The sequence below is a fragment of the Apaloderma vittatum genome, unplaced genomic scaffold, assembly GCF_000703405.1.
Source record: "Apaloderma vittatum isolate BGI_N311 unplaced genomic scaffold, ASM70340v1 scaffold8363, whole genome shotgun sequence".
Lineage (NCBI taxonomy): Eukaryota > Metazoa > Chordata > Aves > Trogoniformes > Trogonidae > Apaloderma > Apaloderma vittatum.
The window spans coordinates 1,503-19,687 of NW_009707468.1; the positions used below are offsets into that span (position 1 = coordinate 1,503).

The following is an 18,185-nucleotide window of genomic DNA, read 5'->3' on the forward strand; positions in this document are numbered from 1 at the left end:
ATAATCATTGTGCTTCAGGACAGCAGACACGTGGATCCCCTGGCTGTCTGGTGATCTTGTGCATCTGTTACCCTTACAGCTTCAGGCAGCAAGCACGCAGGTGTCCTGGCTGGTGGGGCTTCACCATGCTGCCAGGGCTTCACCAGGGCTTTAGGGTGCTGCAGCGCTCCAGGATGAGTGCACAGGTCTCTCGGATTGTTGGTGTCCTTCATGCTGGCAGGGCCACACTAGGTATGCAGACAAACTTAAGTGTCACACTTAAAATCTCACACCATGGCCAGGGTTCAATGCTCACCCAGCTTGCAAACTGGCTTAAGCCTGACTGAGGTGTTTGAATGAAAAGGCGGCAGCAGGGTGCAAGAGAAAGGGACAGTTCTCTGGGTCCTGAAGTCCTCCCCGCCCAGCAGCTCCCTTGTGCCCAGGAACAGGGGAGCCGCTGTGTGAGGAGGTGAGAGAGTCATCATTTGTGATTGTATCCAAAGAGTTACATCTGGTGATTAAACCGTATAACTTGCTTCAGGAACATGTTCAGAAATAACCCCACTACTGAGCCAGCAAACTCTTTATCTGTTACAGAGCAGACAAAGGGCCAAGAAAAAAATCTCTATACACTACTCCCTGGATGGTGGAAAAATAGTTACATAGGAAAAGAATGATTGCCAAAGGCTTTCTTCACTTGAAGAGTCAGCTCCTAGGTGGCAAGAGATCAAAACTCCCAGGTGTGTTGAAAGCCATAACTCACAGGGAGGGTAAAGGTATGAATCTCATCTCTCTTACCCGAAGAATAACGATGGGATCCATCATTCATGGGTGAGTGAAGGCAGAAAGAATATGAAATTATAAAAAGTTGCTTACAGGAACCATGAACAGATGAAAGAGTTAAATGTTTGAAGGGTGGAAGTCAAAGCCCTGGGAGAAGTGACAGCTGAAGCATGCTGTCCTGCTGCAAAGCCCAGCTACAAGAACGGGAGAAACAGAGAGGAGCCTTAGAAGCACATTACAGAACAAGCAAGGGCCAGAATGTGAAGAGCAAGCATCTTTAATTACTAGCGTTATTGTAAGGTACCAGAAAGGGCTGGAAGATGCCCCAGGATGTGGTGAATATCTCAAATTATAAAGCAAAACCAATATAAAGAAATACTTTAAACTTAAGTGATGGATGTAAGCTTCAGTAATCTTAAAATAGAAGATTCCAGCAGTTACAGTTAACAGCCTAATGGCCCTGGTAGGTGGGTTTGTTCTGTTTCACAAAGGGAAAGAATGGCAACTGGAACAGAAGCAGCCTGACACGGTGACAGATGATTGGTTTCAGTAAAGTTTTTTTAAGCAAGTGCTTAAGCAACAGAAGGAGTGTAAGAACCAGAACAGAGACAACATTAAAGGAAGATGGCATGGGTAAGTATTAAAGGATAATTGTACCTGTCCGATAACAAACCTTAACTGCTGTATTCTAATGTTGCGTAAATTTAACCCTATACAATGATGCCACAGGAGGTGCTAACACCTTTCTCTTAAAGGAAAGACAATAAGATTTTTGCAATCTGTGCACAAATATAACAGTGTTGCCTTCAGCTGCAATGTAAAGGCTGCTTGGTTATTACAAAGAAGAGACAGACAGATGTAGAAATGAAAACAAACAAACAAACAAACGTAACTGAGAATACTGGAAGTTCTTATGACGGGAAATGTTCTTGTGATCCACGTAACAAGTTGATATGAGAAGGCGCAGGCTGGTGCCATGCGTACCACTTGGGCGCAGGATAAACTTAGCTGGCTAAATCTAACTGAGGAGCCTACAGGTTGCTTCTGCCTGGCAGCTAATGATGATGATGTCACTGCCACATCCTTGTCTTTATCTTAGTGTGAAGCAGCGTCTTCTTATGTGAATGTCCTTTTGATTGACAGTAGATATGACAGAGTTTTTCCTATAAAAACTCTGAAGACCATGACACTGGTGAACTTCAGCACAGATGCTATCTGTGCAGTGTGGCCTGGGCTGATGCTGTACAGCTTGGTGTTCCCAGCATCTGAAGGTCTGTAAGGTTATCTAATGCTGTCCCGTTTTGCCTTCCAATGTGATCTCCATCAAACGGTATTTTAATCTTACTTTAATCTTTCTTACTGAGATCTGTAATGAACACTTGCACAGGTGATTACACCTCCACAAAACACAGCAGCATCCGTCTATCACTACAACCAGGGGGTTGGTGACAGTCTTCCTGCGGTGGTATTTCTTCCCTGCATCCACAGCCACCTGGACTTGCTCAGTTATGCCTCAAGCCCTGTGGTCACTTGTCCCATCCGCAATGTGAGACCAAAATGAAATTGTAGAGTAAAGAAACTGCCTTGGCTGCTCTCCTCGCTGTCAGCTGAGCAAGGCCCTCTGCTTGCCACCTGGGCTCACACAAACGTGGGGCTGTTTGTGCCTCCTCCCACAGCGAGGAGGAGCAGTAGTGGCTGCTGCATGGGATGGCAGCGCCTCTGATTTCACCACAACCCGTTTGTGCCCTGATGACTCCTTCCTGTCCGTGCCTACAGCTCTGCCTAAATGCTGCTTCCCCCCTGCGAAGTGTTTTTAAGGTTGTGCCTAATCCTGCGCACACGGACTCCTCCACCCCGGACATCTCGGCCAATCCTAAAGGTGTCTCTTCAAAACCCAGGGGGGTACGTGGGTGAGAACAGCAGATACTCTTAGATGAGGGCGGGAACCTCTGCAACTGCTCTTTGTACCAGTGGCCAGAGTCATTCCTCAGCCACCCCAATGCTAATATTTGCTCTCCTTGTATGGAGATAAACATTACAGATGTATCTGCTGCACAGAGACACAGCACGAAACATGCTCCCTGCTGGCAGAAAGCGCTTTCGTGCCATATGGCAGTTCCTGAAACTACCCCCGCCCTGCCCTGCTTTCTGCTTGGTTTTTCACTCTGCCAATCTTCTGCTTGCTATAGGAATCATTAAAGCTCTTCCCAGCTCTGGTGGCCCAGTTCCTGACTTATTAGCTGATGGCATGACATGCAGACTATTCCTGCCTCCCTGGTCCTGGAAGGCCTTGTTTTCCTGGCTGGTTTTGGGCATGCCAGCTCTTTGCTCATCAGAGCTTCTACATCCTTTTGGATTGTACTTTTGTGTTTTCTGCTGGAGCAGGAAAAAAAGGGGGAGCCCAAAGTTTATGCTCTTCACCATCTTCAACTCCACTGGGAAATATAATGCATTTGGAAGGATGCACTGCCAATAGCACTGCTGACCTAATTGGGAGGAAAAATTAAATTCCATGGGGGCTGTCACTGGCACCCCTTCTGCACCTCGGCATGGGTGAGGGAGAAGCAGGGAAGCTTAAAATTGTGTGTTCTGGTGCCAAAATAACTGAACTCTAGGGGGGAAAAGCACAGGAGCTTACAGCTAAAAAGAAGAGAAGGACTGGGAATGGCTAAGGCTTTCTAGAAGTCTTGCTGTGTATGAGGCTGCTAGAGCACAGCCTTCGAAAAGAGTCAGCAGCAGGGACCCGAGGCAGCACGGTGGGGAGGTAGTGATGGTGCCAAGACCTGCACGGAGCAGAGTGACACTGAGGGAAAAGGCGTGAGCTGCTCTGGCTGGGGTGTCTGTGAGCTGGCAGAGACCTCTTCATGTCAGCCCAAGTTCTCCCCGTGTGCTGGGACAAGCTTGTCCTCTCACTCCTCATGCCATCTTCTCTGTTACAAAATGCGATGCTAATTTTAGTCCTATGGCGATCCAGAAACACTTTGCTCAGTTTCCACCGATTAAATAAGGAAATGAGGATGCCCTGAAGGGAGGGAGAAATGCCACGAGAGGAGGGATAAGAGGAGCCTCAGTCCAACTGTCCCTGACACACCACGACCTCTGGAGTCCTGTTTCTTCATTTTGGTTCAATATTAACCCAGCAGGGCTGTGACTCTGCTTATTCTGCTCCCTTTGCATTTCCCCTGCAGCCAGGGGAAATGTACAGCATGGCAGGCGACAGAACTGGGGTACTGAGGGGCCTGCTCTTTTCCAGCCTTCTGCACCTCACGCTGAGCCATGCTGGAGGTAAGACTGATGGCACAGGACAGCACAGGGACAGCAGGAAGAAAGATGGGGTTATTGCTTTCCAAGGGTAAAGCTGGTGGCAAGTTTTCTTGGTAACCTCCTTGGTAGGAAGACCTTAAAGCTTGAAGCTGGGAGTGAAAAGGGTCTGAGAGTGGAGTGAGCATAGGGCTTTCCTGCATGGGAGGGTGCAGCAGCATTTCCTGCTTACTGCTCCTTTTCTCTTATCAGAGCCTCTGATTCACCTGTCTTTTCAAAATAGAAGCAGAGTGGTTGGCAGGGAGCAGTAGCAGGCTTCGAGCAAAGAAGCCTCTACTGAATGGCAAATGAGCAGAGCAGCTCTGCTGAGAGCATTCCTGTCACTTCTGTTGCCAAAGTGATGTGAGCTCTGATGGATGAATTATACAGCCTGCTCTGATCATCAGGTGTAGACCTGACAGGGCTTCTCCTCTCTGTATGGTGCATGGGGGGAGGCTGGGCTGTGGGATCAGCGCATCAGGTGCGTGCGATTTTTGGAAACTACAAGGGGAGACAAAGGGGCTCTCCCGCTGCGAGCACTCCTTTGACTGGCAGTGTTCTGACCCAGTAGTTTTCCTGGAAAAGGGGCAGGCACTGTCACTGCTCAAGCGCCCGCGTCGTGCCAACAAGGGACTTCTGGAAGAGATGCGTAGGGGAAACCTGGAGCGAGAGTGCCTGGAGGAGACCTGCAGCTACGAGGAGGCTTTTGAAGCCCTTGAATCCACGGTTCAGACGGTATGTATGGGTGTTCCCAGGAAACATTCCCTCAGCTGATCTCTGTAGTGAAAGGCCAAGCAGGTCACACACGCAGCTGGTGGCTGGGGTCATAAGACTCAATTTTGTGAACCAAAGATGAGGCTGATGCGTATGTGCCCCAGGGAGACCTCAGGCTTTCTTAAGGAGTTTCCCTTCTCGGAGACACTCCACAGAACAAAGCTCAAGTTCTTTTCCCTCCCTCTTTTTAAGCATGAAGTGAAAGCAATTGCATCTTCCACTGTTGCAGCATGGTGCTGTACCCATTTGAACTGCCACAGTCCCAGACGAGCCGGCTTAGCAACCAAACACTGAGTACAGGTGTCTCAAGCTCCTTTAAGATGAAGATTTTGCACAGTCTGTCCTTTTTTTTTCTAGCTTCCAGACTTATTCCGCTAAATGTGTTCTGCATCCTTTGGGGATTTGCTCCTAGCCCCAAGGCCAGGATCTATGCTGAAATGCACACCCAAGAATACAACAGTAAACAGAGAAACAGAAGTCTAAGCCGGGAAGATACAACCTCTGTGGGGTATTTTTAAAGCAACTGCCCCAGGCTGCACAGCACGAGTGTAAATCGAAAGAACTGAGCAATACCTACATGTGATCTGTGACCGCAGAAGTTCTGGGTTGAGTTCACTGGACTTCTGCACTATAGCCTAAGGCTCTGCTTCCTCTGCAGGTTGATGAAGGTTGTAAGCATCTCTGGTCTTTTTAGAAACACAGTACTCTCTCTGTTCCTGAATCTGATGAGTGGAATGTGGTTTCCTAACAGATTTTTTGCTTTGTTGGACTTTGTAGTAGCTGATACCAATAGAGCCAGGTTAGTCTGTTCCAGTTGTGATAGGGCATTGTCCTACTGGTTTGAACTTCAGCAGCTAAACAGGGTCTATTGTTCTGTGTCTCTACTCCTAAATACATATTTTTTTAATTTTTTCTTTTTTTACAGGAGGCATTTTGGTCAAAATACCAAGGTAAATTGCTTTAAATCCTTCAGGTGCTATTCTATCCCTTAGGATGCACCATCCCATCCTGGAGAGATTTCTCCCTACCCTCTTACAAAAGATGACTTCCCAGGACAAAGCACTTATGTTTTGTCCCTAGGTGATAAACTGGTTCAAAATATGATGCTTATTTGGTTTCCTTTCATAAAATGTTTTTCTTTTTTATTTTGCTAGTATGTCAGGGCCTGAGACCTTCGAGGACAAATCTGGATGCTTGTCTAGAAGGTAAGAAATTCATGTTGACCTCAATCTCACAGAGTGCCAAAAACTTGCTGCCTGCAGAGCTTCTAAAGGAAAAAAAATAATCTAAAATTGGTGAAGCCTTCTAATCAAAAGAAAAATAGCAGGAGAGGAGGTTGAAATTCCTTTTTTTCTCTTTATTTCCCCACTATTTCACTAACAGCTTGACTGCTTAACTCCCCTGCCAAAAAAACATGGGATAGATATCCTTCTCCCTGTGCCATGGTGAGGGGTCCCCAAGGCAGCCTCTCAGAAGGCTTCTGACCTGCACCTACAGCCAAAAGAAAGCACGGAGCCTCAGGCGAATGCTCTCTGGTGAGGCAGAGAGGGCTTAATCTGTGTGCTCTCCCCACCCTGCGAAGAGAATGCCTGTGCTGGCTCATACATGCAGCAAAAGTTGAAGGCATTCATGGGATGCTACCTCTGACCTTGAAAAACCTAACACCCATTTCCACTGGCCGTGGCTTAAACCATGTTGGGATTTTGACAGGTAACTGCTCTCATGGGCTGGGCCAGAACTATCGGGGGACAATTAGCTACACCAAATCAGGGATTGAGTGTCAAATGTGGACGAGCAAATATCCACATATACCTAAGTAAGTTCATCTCCCGCATACCCTTAAAGGGTTCTCCAGGGTGTCCTTCTTTCCTAGCCTAACTCACTTTTTCTCATAGATTTAATGCCACCATTTTTCCCAACCTCGTTGAGAACTACTGCAGGAACCCAGACAACAATTCAGAAGGCCCATGGTGCTACACCCGAGACCCAACGGTGGAACGGGAGGAGTGTCCCATCCCTGTGTGTGGTATGCCTCAGTACTACACCCCAGCGAGCCCTTCGCTGCCCTAGGACTGACAGCAAATGTGTCAAGGAAGGGGAGGGGGTTAAGAGAGAGGGATCTTACATGAACAGGGGTCGGTTGGAGTAGAGGAGCTGTGTATTAAAGGGTAAAGGAACTGAGGAAGAAGAGTTGCCCATGCATCTACCTTGGCTAAATTCCTCTAATGTTCTGTTTTCTCTAGACTACACTAATCTAGATCTAAATTAAATCCAGTGTCAGCAGTTCCCTGGCATCTAATACAGTTTCACCAGTCATGAGCACCCCAAAATCGTGGCTCAGCTATCTCTAATTTGTGACAGCAATGAGTCATACTGTGGAGGGGTTTTTTTTGAGTCGAAATTTTCATCTTTAAAAACCACTACAGCTTTGTGCTTGACTGCCTGCCTCAGCATTCACTGGTACAGAGGAGTGCAGTTTAATATACCGACAATCTCAAAGAAGCGAAGGTGCCCTTCCCTTGTCATTGCACTGGACAGGACAGAGAACCACTCCCCTACACTCAGACCTTCCCACTTTGCCATAATACAGAGCTGTCTCCCCTGGGGCTTGGCCTCAGTCCCAGAGGAACTGGTAGAAAGCAGAGAACCTTCACAAACTAACGTGAGACAGAACATCTATCTTCAAAAGCAGAGACTAGAGACAACAACTCTTACAGGTGAAGGTCAGAGAGGTCAGCAACCATTCTGACCATGGGGTGTTCTGAAGTTTTAAAGGCAATTACCATTGCTCTGCTCTGCAATATGGCAAACTGGAGAGACTGCTCTGTTTTGAGGCAATCAGGCATCTGTACAATCTCTGTTCTTCAGTTAGTTTCCAACATACAATAGCTTACTGTTACACATGCATGGATATGGCAGGGCTAGAAAAGCCTTGGCTTTGTGTGCAGTTCCTTTGCAATCACGTTGACACGAGTCAATCTTGTACAGAAGCAGCCTCACTCATTAAGGTGAAAGCTACTTGTTCAGTGCTTGTTGTGCTCAACAAACAGAGGATCTCTCTTCACATGGGGATTCCCACCATGCACAAGAAGGCAGCAGCTTGAAGCCAAGCAACTGCCACAGAACAGATTATCTGGTGCCCAGTCACTGCAGAAATACTGCTTAAAGCTTGCAGCCATTAGGACACTTACAAGAAAAAGCGTGGAAAGTTGTGTCAGGAAAAATTTTATCATACTATTAGATATAGAAACGCTAGCAAAAGTTAAATTTGACATTTTAATACCATACTAAAGTAAAAGGCTCCCCCAAATATGGTCCAATTACACATTTGAGAAAAAGGCATTGGAGGCTCTAACACAGCAGCATTATGATGCCTGAAGCACCTACCTGTCCACTGAGCTGGTTCTAAAAGGTAGCCCAGAAAGGAACACAATATTGTCCCTCATATCTTAGTAGCAAAGTGAAGTGCAGGGAATAGTGCTAGCCTTGCCTTACCTTCTGCTGAAAGAACCACTTCTGACACTTTAATGCTGCAGAAGGCCACCACATGCATGGGAGCGCCAACATAACAGGATGCCCCATAGAAATCTGGGCTTTAAAAGGGGCTCCAGTGCTATTTGTTAACAGCACTTGTGAGTGCAAAGTTATGACTTAAATCACAGCGCTCTGTCTTCCCAGGTGAAGAAAGGACGACAGTTGAATTTACTCCACGGGTCACACCACCAGCCCCCACAGAGCCCTGTGAAGAAGAGAAAGGCATGCTTTATACCGGGACCCTCTCAGTCACTGTGTCTGGAGCCAAGTGTCTGCCGTGGAACTCCGAGAAAGCTAAAGAGGTGCTTCATGGAAAACACATTGACCCAGAGGTGAAGCTTCTGGAGAATTACTGTCGGAATCCAGATGGAGATGATGAGGGTGTCTGGTGTGTCACAGATGAACCACCCAACTTTGGATACTGTGATCTGCGCTACTGTGGTGAGAAGCTGGCTTTAGTTTGGGGAGGCACAATTACGAGGGAGTGGCAAAGAAAGGGTGAAATGCTTGGCCTAGGAGACATAGACAAGGAAGGATGCACACCATCCTGTCTGTCCAAATAGCACGTAGGTTACCTGCCATTAGTATAGAGCTGTTGTGTCTCTTGGGTATTCTCTTCTCACTGTAAAATTCCCAAGGGGATAAGGAGCACTAAGAAGAGCAGTGATTTAGAGTATCATTCCTTCATCAGACCCACTATGTGTGGAGAGGAATGTTCACCTTGTGGATAGTTACGGAAACTACAGCTAGGCCTTTTACCATGTTTGTCTTTCTGTCTCTCTCAGACAGCTCACTAGAGGATGACAATGAACAGCTGGAAGGAGCATTGGGACGTACAGTCCATTCTCAAGAGTTCAAAACCTTCTTTGATAGCAAAACTTTTGGTTCAGGTGAAGCGGGTAAGCAAAAACTTTAGATACGGTGTCACAGTTTGCAGAAAGGTTGTGGCTTCTTCCCACAGGGCAGGTGCTGTTCCTCGGAAACAGCAGCTTGCCAAATGCTGTCAAAAGCAGGGGGAGATATTTAAATTCTTTGAAGGGGAGTCAGAAGTCGATCTCCCATTACCTCCTCCCTAGGCTCTTCCAGCTTAGTGTGTTGTCTGCAGAAAACACTTCTCCACTCTGAATCAGGAACAGTGAATAAAGCTAGATTGCCTATTTTTTCAGACTGCGGCTCTCGTCCTTTATTTGAGAAGAAAAAGATAACAGACAAAAGTGAGAAGGAGCTGCTGGAGTCCTACATCGGAGGCAGAGTTGTCCATGGGGATGATGCAGAAGTTGGCAGCTCCCCCTGGTAAGCATTATCTTTCCATAGTCCTTCATAGGGAATTGTCTCTCCCTTCTCTTTGGTTCAAGGAGGGGGAGATAAAAGGGCCCTCCCATCTAGTTAACAGGGCAGTACTAAAATAGCTGGAAAGAAACTGATACGCAACCATCTGGGAAAGCAAGAGTGCTGGTGTTTCATTTTTGTCTCTTCCTCTTCCCAGCTTTGCTGGAACCGAGAGGATGGGAAACCTCTCCAGGTGAGGGAGACGGGATAAATGGCCTACTGCATGGAACATACATGGCCAGAGAAGACTTGTGCTAGAGACACACTTTGTTAGCGTAGCGCAACACTCTTCCCTGCTGCTTACCGCAAATTTAGCTCTTTCTGCATGATGCCAAGATGCATTCAGGCAGCCACACCTTCAGTCCTGCTCAGTCTTCCTCCCTCCTTGTCTCTCAGGCAGGTGATGCTCTTCAAAAAGAGCCCTCAAGAGCTGCTGTGTGGTGCCAGTCTCATCAGCGACAGCTGGATCTTGACTGCTGCTCATTGTCTTTACTATCCACCCTGGGACAAGAACTTAACTACAAATGACATCTTGGTGCGGATTGGCAAGCACGTAAGGACAAAGTAAGAGCCTGGATGACATGAGAGTGAACTAGCGTGCCTCTTGGAGTAAGGAGGTATAATGAGGTTGGGTTATCAATTACTATCGAAGAAAATATGCATGGCCAATATCACCGATATGCCTATGGATAATGGGATCTCACAGAACCGTCATTTGCTGCTCTTGCTGATCCTAAAGGTTAACGTGAAAGGAAAGGCAGAAGCTTGCCAAGTCTAAAGGGGTGCTCCAGGGTAAAGACAATACTGTCTTCAGAGGGTACAAAGCTTCTTAGAGTATCATGAGCTCCGTAAGACTCTCAGTTGCTAGTGTACAGCAAGTTCTTTCTGTCATGACTATTTCAGGTATGAAAAGAATACCGAAAAGATTGCCCTGTTGGATAAAATCATCATCCATCCCAAGTACAACTGGAAAGAGAACATGGACCGGGACATTGCACTCATGCACTTGAAGAGACCCATCATCTTCAGCGACTACATCCATCCTGTCTGCCTGCCTACCAAAGAGGTCGTGCAGAGGTGAGGAGACTGTCCCACAGTCCTAAAAACACAGGCTATAAAAGCCTCCTCTGGGCCTTCAAAACAGTCAGAAAAAGATGCCTTATTTAGGTTATTTGCAGCAAGAGAGCTGGGCAGGAAAAAGCTGTTACAATACTTATGATTACACCCATGCTTCCCTCCCACAGGCTGATGCTGGCAGGTTACAAAGGACGGGTAACTGGTTGGGGAAACTTGAAAGAAACGTGGGCCACTAGCGCAAGCAACCTCCCCACAGTTCTGCAGCAGCTCAATTTGCCCATTGTAAGCCAGGGTACCTGCAAGGCATCCACCAAAATCAAAGTCACCGACAACATGTTCTGTGCAGGTGAGTAGCACCGGAGATATGAGGCCAACATGCTGTGAAGACAAGGGCTCCGAGCTCCCTGTGGGGCTCACGCGGTGACGTTACTTTCTGACAAATGTGCAAATGCCCTCCATAAAGAATAACTTTCCCATGCTAAGAACTTTCTCAGCTCTCAGGCAACATGGGAACTTAAAGCAATGAATAAAGTTTGTAACACCAGGCCATGTCAAGCTAACTAGCCTAACGGCATCACTTGGCTAGATATCAGCAACAGCTGGCTGAGAACTGAACAAATACAGTTATCTCCTCACCAGTATATGGAACGGTTCAGTGACTTCCTAAATTAAAGGCTGCACACCGGTTATTCCACACAGTACCCCAAACAACTCCTTCTCTACTAGCTTACCTCAAACTTTTGGAGCCTATTCATACTTACGCCCGCAACTTTCGTGGCAACAGGCTCCACAAATTATTTAGGCATGTGTGAAAAGTGTAATTCCTCATATTCTGTTAAATTTCCTAATAAATCTGAAGAGGTACACATCTATATCCATAGCTTAAGAAATAAATATTTCTTCTCTGTGTCATATGGCATTTTATAGATCCTTTACAGCTCTTATTTCTCTTCCAAGCTGAGAAACATATATTTCATCCTCCCTAATATACAGAAGCCATTCTGTACCTCTGAAAATCCTTGTTGTACCTTCCTAAATCTCTTCTAGCACTATACCCCCTTTTTCAGAAAGAAATGAACACAGAATTCAAGATACAAAGAGTATGTATTTATGTACCAGTTTAATACTTGCCACTGTATTCTTCATTTGTGCAGACTTCATCAATTCCTACAAGAAATTCTCCAAGGATTTTTGACTAAGCTTGTGCTGCTTGCATCAAATAATGCATATGATTGCCTGAGTTAGGATTTCATGAGTATACTGACAATACAGCGTTCCTACAGTTTCCTTTCTGGACAACATTACTGAAAAATAGCTGAGGTGCACACATACAGCAGGAAAGGGGAGACACAAGTGATGGGAAAATGCAAAGATACTGTCCAGTTCACCAGGAATTAAAGTGAAATCCCTTTCCGCTCCATAGGGAGACTGCAGCAAAACAGCCATTTGGGGGAGAAAAAGAGCAGCCCCCTGCAGAATGACAGGAAGGTGGAAGTGAGGACAGGGAGGTGTCTCCACAGTAAACAGAACAAAAGAACAGGGTACATGGAATATCACACACACACAAGTTTCTAAGAGAAAGGCACAGCAGCTCAAGCTACAGCTGTTGAACACAGTGGTAGCTGTCACAGCAATTCTGATGAAAGAAAACAGAAATGAGAGCACAGAGGGTGGAATACGCTGGTTTGCATAAAACACAGAAAAAAGCAGTTTTCAAAATTTCAGCCCAATGGCAGGCAGAAGCAGTAAACAATCTCATGGCTCTCAAAATTTATGCAGTTAAGCCAAGGAAAAAAAAAATAACCAACATCAGCCACTTTCCCTACAGTTACATGTCCAATTCCCTTCTGTAGGTTACAGTCCTGAAGACCTAAAGAGAGGAGACGCCTGCGAAGGGGACAGTGGGGGACCTTTTGTAATGAAGGTACGTTCAACAAGTTCAAGCTCATAAAAACACAGAGCTAGGTTTGTGCTAATACTGAACTTTTGTAACAGTTTAAAAAAAGCCAGAAAAGACAGAGACTGCTGAGGGGCTGAGGGAAACCCATTTCAAACCCAAATTGGGCAACTGAGATGAATCCTGCAGTATTCCAGGACCAAATCAGACCTGCAGACCAGATCTCCAAGTCTCATGCTCCTTGTGCCAATCCCATTTTTCTTTGCTTTAGAATCCAGATGACAACCGTTGGTATCAAGTGGGAGTAGTTTCATGGGGAGAAGGCTGTGACCGAGACGGCAAATATGGATTTTATACCCATGTATTCCGCCTGAAAAAGTGGATACGAAAAGCCATCGAAAAACACGGGAGATAGAGGAAGCATTTACCTTGCTTGCTCTCAAGTTTTGCTACAATGCTCCATTTCCTAAAAGCGTAAGCACAGAAGATCCTGAAGTAAAAGTTATATCCTTACAACTCACCAAGGAAAGCATTCTGCCTTGAAAATAAAAGTTCTCAAACCTACTCTCCTCCTTTTGTTCATGCTGCATTTAGTTGCACTTGAATCTAAGCCATCACAGTAGCCAGAAGTACCGACAGAATGGCATTAGCTGTACTGCTAATTACCTGTTGTGTTTCAAACCATTTCTCCTCCCTTCTATCAGGTGTAATCATCAACAGATTTTAGACCTCAGATGATGGTCTTAAGTTGGTCACGGTAAGCACAATTGTGCCCTCAAACACTCTTCATTTCCTCACTCATTTTCTGCTGTAGAAATAGAGGCAACAATGCACTGGAGATAATTACCCTACAGTAACTGTGGCATTATACAAAACACTGATAGCAAAAGTAAAGCAATTATAATCTCTTTTGACAAGACAGACATTGTTCTCAGCTACAAGAGCGGACAACAAATACCAGTACCACTGTTTGTAAGGTTAGCTTCCTAAGAAGTTAGATCCCAGCCATATACAATTCGTCCTACAGAGGAATACAGGCTTGAAAACATTAAGTGGCACTTCCATTACTCTACGGCAGCAACTTTTTACATGGCAGCTGGCGCTGGGTCCTCAAAGTCTATTTTCCACCTGCATAATGACATTCAGGAGGAATGAACTCATGCACAGGCACTGGCAAACTACCTCCAATGGAAGGATCTCGTACCACACCTGTTTGGTTGTCCTACGAAGCCTGTTTTGGGATCACTCCTAAAATAGCTTCAGTTCTCTCATGAACCTCTCTTTACCAGCAATTGGTAGATCACCAAGACCCAGCAGTAAACACACAGTCTTGACTAGCCAGCTTGCAGCCCAATTTTTTCTTTAAGCAATCATGATATTTGGAAACTGTCCTTGCTCCTCGTGACACCAGATTCCTAAACTTCTCATTCATAGTGCCCTGAAATCACAGAAGCAGGCAACAGTGAAATTTTGTTGTGCTTCATACAGAGCATTAAGCAGTAGAGTGACTGTGTTTGAAAACAGCAACAGTAGAGTAGCTACCCAAAATAAGTTGGACATAACCAAAGTTATTCATCAATTACTGTCTGGCCACCTCCTTGATGTCATGTCTCATTTGGAAACCAATCTGAAGATAGCCCAACCTGACTGCCTCAAAGACATCTGAAGAAAGAAACCTCAAGAACTCAAGTTCCACAACTGTTTCGTCTTTGATAACCACAGGCATAGAACACTGAAAACGTTCAGCCCTTCTCATGTTGCAATTCTCAGCCTCACCCCTTCACTCCTATCTAATAATGTCGGAAACTGCGTATCTAAGATGGGAAACAGGACTACCCAGTTTCTGGAGTAAGTCACTGGTAAGACTAACTTGTTAGAAACAATACAGAGGAATAATTTTTAAAATTCAGTTTAATGTTATTTAAATATTGTCTGAGCTAAAGATTAGGCTTTATTAGTTTATGTGCACAACTTTTAGTTCAGAACTCCCAGGACATTGAGTCCAACCAAACACTACAGAGATACAGGGCAAAAACTCATTCACAGTAAGTAACTATATCTTCTGCTACTCAATTATTCCTGTATTTCACTTCCAATTCAGCTTAAAATTTAAAATTCTTGTATGCAGGTTTGCAGGCATTGCTGTTTTAACATCCTGAGCTAATTAACAAACAGCTCTTCAGAATGTCTGCCGGCCATGTTAAAGGGACATAAATGGTTGATTTAAATGTCAGTAAGTTTCAAAAAGCAGCTAGTAATGGAGAGGTAGTGGCAGTAACTGTAGTGCCAGCCAACACAAACTATTCACAAACAGCCTCAGTTTGAGCACCCAAAACTTCAGCACTCACCAACAAGGGCCAAACCTCCACTTGTCATATAGCTCTGTAACACAAGGAAGTGCATGCTCACTTCAGGTTAGGAGAGGAGACTGCGACTACTAAATCGAGGTGGGGGAGCAAGGAACGGCATCATGTCAATTAACGCAGGATGGAGAACGCTCGCAAGTCGCCTGCTAGCACAGTATACAAACTCACCATAAGCACCAAGCAGTATTATGTCAACTGCAACCCCAGCCTAGAGGGCCTGTAAAAGGAAGATTTCAGCCCTTTGCAGAAGCTCTGGCATAGATCTGTTGTACAGGTACTAATTTAAAGTCACATTTTTACTGCAATCAGGCGAGATAGTTTCAGTAATGGCCCTAATGCAGAGACTGCTGGTCCACAGAGCAAACAACAGAAGCAGCAATTACAAGGAACAGATTAAAATCCAGAGCAGAAGTGTGCTATTTAAAGCCTGCCTGACCAACTCCTCAATAACTCTGTTCCAGCTACGGAACAGATGTGCAATTTATGCTTCACAACCAGCTCTCACATGAAAGTGCAGGAGTAAGGTGAAGACACACCACCTCGCTAGAGATAACAGGGCCAGAAAGGCTACACAGTGTTACGTTTAACCTTCATACTCAAAGCTTCTGAAAAAGGCTAAATCAGAAGACACTCTTAAAAAAACCCAACAAACCAAGCAGTGGCTACAGCTTTCGCAGACTAGCACTACCAGGTGTCTTAGTCATACAAAACAGTAGAGTTTGCTGACTTCTGATGTTTAAGGGCAACAAGAACGTGGTGGTGAGGTCTACCTGCACAAGGAAGAGCGCTTAACCAAGGGAGTTCAGGATAAATGAGTCCACTGACTGTACATCACTGCCGATCTATTCCGTATCAAAAGCAGCAGGCTCCCTCAAATGCAAGAAAGCATTTGTACACAGATGGGACTATGCATAATCTGGGTAAAGGCATCACAAGGACCAGGTAATTTAAAATAAGCATTTCAGCAAACTAAATATGCTCAACTTACTCAAGATACAGAAGCATATTCCAAAACAAAAAAAGCAACTATATGAAAAATGCACTACCGCTTAAAGATCTAAGAGTGCAAAGTCTCAGGATTGCACCCACAGACAATATATATTCACTCATCTTTCTTACAATATATCCAAACCCCAATGCTCATGTCAAGAATAGCTTAGTTCAGTTTCTAGATGCCCAGTCACTAACATTCAGGAATAGAAAGTGACTTCTCTAACCAGCAGTGTCACTGCTGTTCCTACAGAGGCTGGTATAGTTAATGCAAACTTTATTTACAAAAGACACTTAAATTAGTTACTTCATGCCATGTGTCCATACAGAATCAACAGTTCAAGGATTACATGGAGAAGAATTCACAAAATTAAAAGCGAAATCACTAAAGTTCTTCTAAGAGTTAAGAACTAGGAAAAGATCTTAAAGACAATTTTACAAATAAAAAAACCAAACAAGTTATGAGAAACTAGTCTGAGCAAGAGGATGGTTGTTGACAGGTCTGTACACTAAACTAATACACAGACAGCCTTCTATTGTCAGAGATGCTCACCAAGAAGCAGATTATGTACAAATACTTGTGCACAATGACTCGACCTCCCAAAATCCACTGTATTATACATAAACCAGTTTGTATACATTAGGCCTGAACGAGGCCATTTTACTATGAAGACTTCTAGTTTAGTAAACTAAAGCTGAAGACAGCCCAAGGAACAGCAATGCTGTCTCTTTTGCATCTCTACTTGCGACTGCTTTTTATTCTCTCCAATCTTTTTTTCAAGTCATCGATATTAGCTGCTGCAGAAGAGGGTGAAGCCAGGGTAGTTCCAATGCCAGAGGAATGAGTCTGATTGGAGTCCAGGTCCAGATGTTGGTACTGCTCCCGTGACTCACGGAGCTGGGAGAGCTTACTGTGAAGCATATCTGTAGAGGATGCAACTGTAGGGAGTGCTGGTTTAGAAAGCAGAGATGTCAGAGGTGGTCTGTCTTCCTGCTAGGGGAGGAGAAAGTCACAGATAGTAGCAAAAGCCACAGAAGTACAAAGTATAATTAACAGTTTATCTTCACAGGAAACACTAAAAACAGGGAAAGGAAGAGGCAATACAACACAGACGATCTGGAGCAATATAGTCAGCTGCTAAAGTCAGAACCATGTAAAGCTGACTACAGCACTCAACTCCTATCATTTAAGTAGTTCACGTTTAGCTTAATGTCAGTAGGGGCACAAGGGAAATAGAATCTTTAAAGATCGAAACACCATGGCAGATCAGTGTTTTACTGAGATGGCCAGCTGCAGGCTGGAACAGCCTGAATTCTAATACCACAAGAGTCCATGCCTATGTTCAGCATCAACAGCCAACAAGCTTTGTGGGTGAATGAGAAGAGGAAACTTGGAATGATTGGCAAGATCCACCCCGCCAAAGACTTAAAACATTAATTCACTATTCTACCAATCGATACTTTCACCTTGTTATTATCATATAGGAAGTATTTCTCCTCCACAGAGCTGTGAGCCGATATATAAGTTTGTGTTTAAGATTAGAAGTGACGTGCCTGAATGACTATTCCTAGAGCCAACATCTCTTCTCATGTGGCTGAACACAAACTTCAGTAACTGGCACTAGATTCTGAACACAGAGATTACCAAACTGCTAGAAAATTTGGCCAACAGGTTTCCCATACTATGCTCATTCAGCATTTCTGTGCCCCAGTATCCATATACTCCAAATATATAGAACTTAATAAAAACCCTTCATTCAGTTCTTATGGTTGGTTCAGAGCAGAAGGATCTAGAGTTTTCACATCATTCTGTTCAGAGGTCAATATATGTTAATCTTTCAAGAACAGTAGTTATTTGAACCTTTCTAAGAATCAACTGTGGCAAGGGAAGATACCAAATTACAGGCTGTCTAAACAACCTGCATGTACACCAGCGCTGCAGAGTGGACTGAAACGTAAGTGTACTTGGCCAAATGATGAGTTTAAAGCCATTTAATACTAGGCATGGTGACATGCAGCGAACAGCTAGGACATGCAGTGTAACAAAAGATCATCAATTCTAATTGGAATCTGCCTCTTGTACAGAAAAAAAAAAAATCATCTGCATTCTTAAAAACCCACGCAAATAAAGTGCCTCCGCTCAGGATTTACAAGTG

General features: G+C 44.8%; 2 protein-coding genes across 2 annotated transcripts in view; one reads left to right on the forward strand and one right to left on the reverse strand.

Moving 5' to 3' along the window:
* Window positions 1–3,950: 3,950 nt before the first annotated feature.
* F2 (coagulation factor II (thrombin)) lies at window positions 3,951–13,232 on the forward strand. The gene is made up of 14 exons (XM_009866206.1): window positions 3,951–4,047; window positions 4,634–4,797; window positions 5,762–5,786; window positions 5,991–6,041; window positions 6,547–6,652; window positions 6,732–6,862; window positions 8,515–8,811; window positions 9,156–9,269; window positions 9,537–9,663; window positions 10,096–10,263; window positions 10,603–10,776; window positions 10,944–11,122; window positions 12,630–12,700; window positions 12,945–13,232. The coding sequence occupies exons 1-14, from the start codon at window positions 3,960–3,962 to the stop codon at window positions 13,086–13,088; spliced, it is 1,839 nt and encodes a 612-aa protein (XP_009864508.1). The 5' UTR covers window positions 3,951–3,959; the 3' UTR covers window positions 13,089–13,232.
* A 3,057-nt stretch (window positions 13,233–16,289) lies between these two features.
* CKAP5 (cytoskeleton associated protein 5) overlaps window positions 16,290–18,185 on the reverse strand; it is a gene marked incomplete at its 5' end in the record, with an annotated part of 40,582 nt that continues 38,686 nt past the window's right edge. The window contains one exon of the mRNA XM_009866207.1: window positions 16,290–17,023. Within this exon, the coding sequence (XP_009864509.1) occupies window positions 16,769–17,023 (255 nt within the window). The remainder of the gene's footprint in view (window positions 17,024–18,185) is intronic.

Excerpts from the sequence above, each read along its gene's own strand:
- F2 (XM_009866206.1), top strand. The coding sequence starts at position 3,960 with ATGTACAGCATGGCAGGCGACAGAACTGGGGTACTGAGGGGCCTGCTC. Across the intron at positions 9,270-9,536 it reads TTTTGGTTCAGGTGAAGCGG|ACTGCGGCTCTCGTCCTTTA; the intron begins GTAAGCAAAAAC and ends CTATTTTTTCAG. Across the intron at positions 10,777-10,943 it reads ACCAAAGAGGTCGTGCAGAG|GCTGATGCTGGCAGGTTACA; the intron begins GTGAGGAGACTG and ends TCCCTCCCACAG.